A 4,361-nucleotide genomic window follows, 5' to 3' on the forward strand; every position below is an offset into this window, starting at 1 on the left:
AAGGCACCTATTGTTTGCGTCACATTATCCCGTCGCTGGAAAGGGCTATCACGTGATTGGTTAAAACAGAGGTCACGCAATGGTTAACAGAATGAAAAATCAAGAAGGAAAGTGTTAGACCTTACCGTAGTGGTGACGTACAAAGCTAATAAAACATTCGAAACGAAACTAATAAAATACGAACGGAAGTAGGTCTAATTTTAATTAGACTGTCTTAATGCTTGGCATTAATTTTTACCAAATCAACTGTAACCATTTAGACCTTGGTTGACTGGAATGATTATAAAAGATGTCAATTGTGTATATATTTTGTATTTGTGTAGATTATTTATGACAGTTTATAAACCACGACCTAGTGACCATCCATTGTTAATATTGTATATTATTGGTGGAATAACTCCTACAGAAGTTAAACATATACAAGATATTGTCAACAAAACTAAACCAGATATACAGGTAAGGTCATTTAAAGAAAGGACATACTTGTATATAGAAAATGAAATTTCTAGTTTGAGGTATATTTCATACATTTCCAGTATTACTGAAGACTATTTACATATATTCAAGACCCAATTCAATCGCCGTTAATGGCGAATCATAGCCTTTAAGTGAGCTTTAATTTGTATTATATATTTCAGGTACTAATAGGCAGTACGAGATTATGTACTAAAGAAGATATTACGTTATCTTCATTTTCTTCAGATAATTTATCTTTTAATAAATCTTAGATTCTCAACATCTTTTGTTTATTTTATTATATCTACAGTATAAACACAAGAATTTCCCCCTATTTTGAAATCCTTGGGCAAAGGAGATTGCCCAGCTTTACCCATTGGCTCAACTACCACAGTAACTGGTTGAACCAATTCCACAGGCGTCCACTGCTAAGAGGTCCCCCACCACCAGAAAAAAATCCATAAGAACATGTGTTAAAAAAAAATCACCGGGGCAGGAGCCCTAACCCATTAGGTCCACGGCCCCCACTCATCTAGTTGAGACACTGGCTTTGACCCCCAATCCCCCTCCCCCGTTTCAAATTTCATTGATTTCTGAAATGCCTGGTATAGGGTTCAATGTAAGTGGTACCGCATCGCAGTTTGTGAGTCAAAATGACCCGTTATGCGATCCAATATATCCTATGATTAGCCAATATTGCAATTTATCATATATTATTGATCAGCATCTGCGAGTCAAATCAAATTGTATACTTGAAATTTCCCGCCAACGCTTGATATAACCTATTCTCAGCGGTTCTATAACCTTAAGAAACTAACGTCATTGGCAACATCGACCTGTATTGTACCCCCTCTGACAATTCTTTAACCTACTCGGCCCCAGTGGCGTTTCTAACAGAAAAGAGGCTAACCTGGCTTTGCCCCTTCCCCCCTCCCCACTTTTAAATTTGTTATCATTTTGTATAGTGAAAGAATGGCCTGAAGTCCCCTGGAAAATTTTGTGGCCCCTGCGGGGCCCCAACAATATGCTTCCTAGAAACGCCACTACTCGGTCCCGACACCTAATGTCGCAAACAGACGCCACTAATTCTAACCCCCTCCCCATACCACACGTCTGTAATTAGTCAAGCAAATCTTAAACCACTTTGCTTTCTGGACAAGCTCAATTAACGATAGAAATCAGAGAGCTATCAGTGAATAATATACTGTATATATAGATGTAGTTAGCGAGTATTATGCTATATATATGGTCAATATGCAATATAGGTAACAGGTGTTTTAACTTCAGTTGTCTATAAATATCTCTATAGTCCGAAACATTCTTATTAATTAGTCCCTCAGCTGAGTCTTACTTACACTAATGTAAATGACAAAGGACTGTTTCTACGGGGCTATCGAGCTACCCAGGACCGGGGCTAGCCAGATCTTTCCCCCTCCCCTCTCTTTCTCAAAATGCCACAGCTTTCAAGGGTACTGGTGGCAGGCTGACTTAATTGAGGGGACAACTGTCGTGGTGGAGATTCAAAATTCTGCAGCTCCGAGTTACTGCATAGGCTCATGGAGCTTCTGAGACGGTTCTCGCTCTCTCTCTCGAAAATATATTTTTTAAATAAAATAGATTTGATGGATTCTGACACATATTTTGAGGCTAAAACGTAAAAAAATCACGTTTGATGTTTTTAAGAATGAAGTGGAGGTGCAATAGGGGGTTCAAACCATTTTTCTGTCCCTACTCTACCTACCTGTACCCCTATTGGCGCCGCCTCTGCTCGGGGATATAGATAACATGTGAACATAATAATATAACCGTTCGAGGTGTGCAATGAGCGTCTGAAATGCATTGCGGTCGGGAAACGGGTATATATTTACACACTTTAAATTCAATTATTGAAGTTTTCGAGATAAAACATCCATATATTATCATAAGAGTAAATATTATCTATGGTATTTCAGACATCTTCGGACTTATTCGAGTTCTCACTATTTGACATATTATTTACAGTACGTAAACAATAGGGTCGAGTCCTAGGCCTAAATATAACATTACATTAAAGTCTACAGTTTCAAATACAAGCTTTCAATTAGGGCAATACATTTTAGTATTATTAGACATCATGCATGGATTACTTTCAGTGGTATAGGCCTTATACCTGTCTTAACTGGTCGTTAACTGCCTATTATAGTGGGATATAGCAGCTTGGATTATCATCTAATATGGAGAACGTTGGATACCGTCACGCCTTACGTAGGGATATAGATATAAGACGAAGACATCACGATTTGAAAGGTAGGCCAATTTTCATCAGATGTGAATTTTGTGGAACAGTGGTGCTCTTCTTCCTCGTGACACTGGAGATGTAAAAACCTTATTTATTTTCGACCAGATGCGTAATTTGGCCCATATTCATTGATTATTGGTGCAATACGATAATGATAAGGAGAAGACAGTAAGGGGTCTATTTCAACGCACGATTTGAAAAGCAGCACTGGCAGCGTTTGAAAGTTAAAAAGACGACTCACCTTTTCTTAAGACTCTTCCCTGGATAGAAGAGACATATAGTAGCACTTGTACTTCTGAAGACTATTTACATATTCAAAACTCAAATCCACCACCGAAAAGGCAAAGCTTTCCCTCTGAAGAGTTTTACGTCCTACTCATGGGTGATTCAAGGCCTAATTCATGAAATATGATTGTCAATGCAGGTGAAAAACTTTGTATGGAAATTCAATACCTTTCAGATCAGCAACAAAAAATCCAGCTAAAAACTTTTACCAACTGGATCAACCATACTCTTAAAAAGGTAAGTGTCGACTAAGCAATATTTGCTTTGGTGAAATATCCCGCAATTCCGAATGCATCGCGATATGTATTGGAATTTAGTCTAGGAAGGTGAAGAAATAAAGTTGGCGCATTTTGAATTCAACCTCGACGTTATCCACCATTGAGTCAGTCTGTCCTATTTGTACCCCAAGTCTTGGAAGGCTGGCGTCGCCACCGGCACTATGTTTAAATCCCTCGGGAAATGGCCTTTGCAGGATCCCAAACTTTGAATTGTTGCATTGAAATTATTAGTTAAGTCTGAAACCAATTTTAATTTCATTCTTGACAATCTTAAAGTGCCGGGATAACCCAGACTACATAATTTGAATGGGACGTGTTATGAAATGGTTTTAAACACTCTGATACTAGTATTGTGATGATGTTCCTTTTTCTCTATACACCATTCATCAATTCATAATGGCGACATTTCAGAATGGTTCCAGTAGAAGAGTGACAGATCTACTAGAAGAGGTTAAAGATGGAGTTATATTATTAGAGATAATACAAATACTGACCAAAGAAAAAGTGGTATGGGTTTTCATGCAATATATAATATTGTTTCTGGCTTACCACACGAAACATCCTTGATACAAACAAATCATTTGTCTGTGTGTATAATGTGGGTTTAAAACGTGTGTATATGACATCATAGAAGCCTCTTCAAGTGGACCATAACAGATATATACTACTGCAACTTAACACTATACCACATCCCCCCCCCCCCCCCACCCCCGAACAATCAAGTCTGGGTCTATAATAAGCATAATCACCTTTCTTCGTAGTAGTGGACTCTCGTGTTGATTATCATTACCCGGTTTTAAGACATATATCCCCCCCCCCTCATCCAATTTTTGCAACTAATGCCGAATTATCGACGACAAACCTTATATTATTTTCAGACAAAAGGGAGACCAAGTTCAACGAAAAGACCGTTACAGATTAACAATGTTTCTACAGCTTTAGATTTCCTTAGTACAAAGGGGGTAAGAGATCAAACACTTATTTTTTGTGGAATCGCAGGAACCACATACGTCAGACTGAAAATTGGAATGATGCAAATAAATGCTAACAGTGTTCAAATTTTA

General features: G+C 38.0%; 2 protein-coding genes across 2 annotated transcripts in view; both read left to right on the forward strand.

Moving 5' to 3' along the window:
- LOTGIDRAFT_176592 (hypothetical protein) overlaps positions 1-728 on the forward strand; it is a gene marked incomplete at both ends in the record, with an annotated part of 5,979 nt that extends 5,251 nt beyond the window's left edge. The window contains 2 exons of the mRNA XM_009054688.1: positions 324-456; positions 639-728. Of these exons, the coding sequence (XP_009052936.1) occupies positions 324-456; positions 639-728 (223 nt within the window). The remainder of the gene's footprint in view (positions 1-323; positions 457-638) is intronic.
- A 1,941-nt stretch (positions 729-2,669) lies between these two features.
- On the forward strand, positions 2,670-4,259 carry LOTGIDRAFT_176593 (hypothetical protein; the record flags this gene model as incomplete). Its single annotated transcript, XM_009054689.1, has 4 exons — positions 2,670-2,742; positions 3,159-3,256; positions 3,709-3,804; positions 4,176-4,259. Coding segments are annotated over 4 exons (351 nt in total), but the record flags the coding sequence as incomplete, so codon positions are not given.
- Positions 4,260-4,361: the final 102 nt, after the last annotated feature.

This window comes from Lottia gigantea, assembly GCF_000327385.1.
Source record: "Lottia gigantea unplaced genomic scaffold LOTGIsca_2203, whole genome shotgun sequence".
NCBI lineage: Eukaryota > Metazoa > Mollusca > Gastropoda > Lottiidae > Lottia > Lottia gigantea.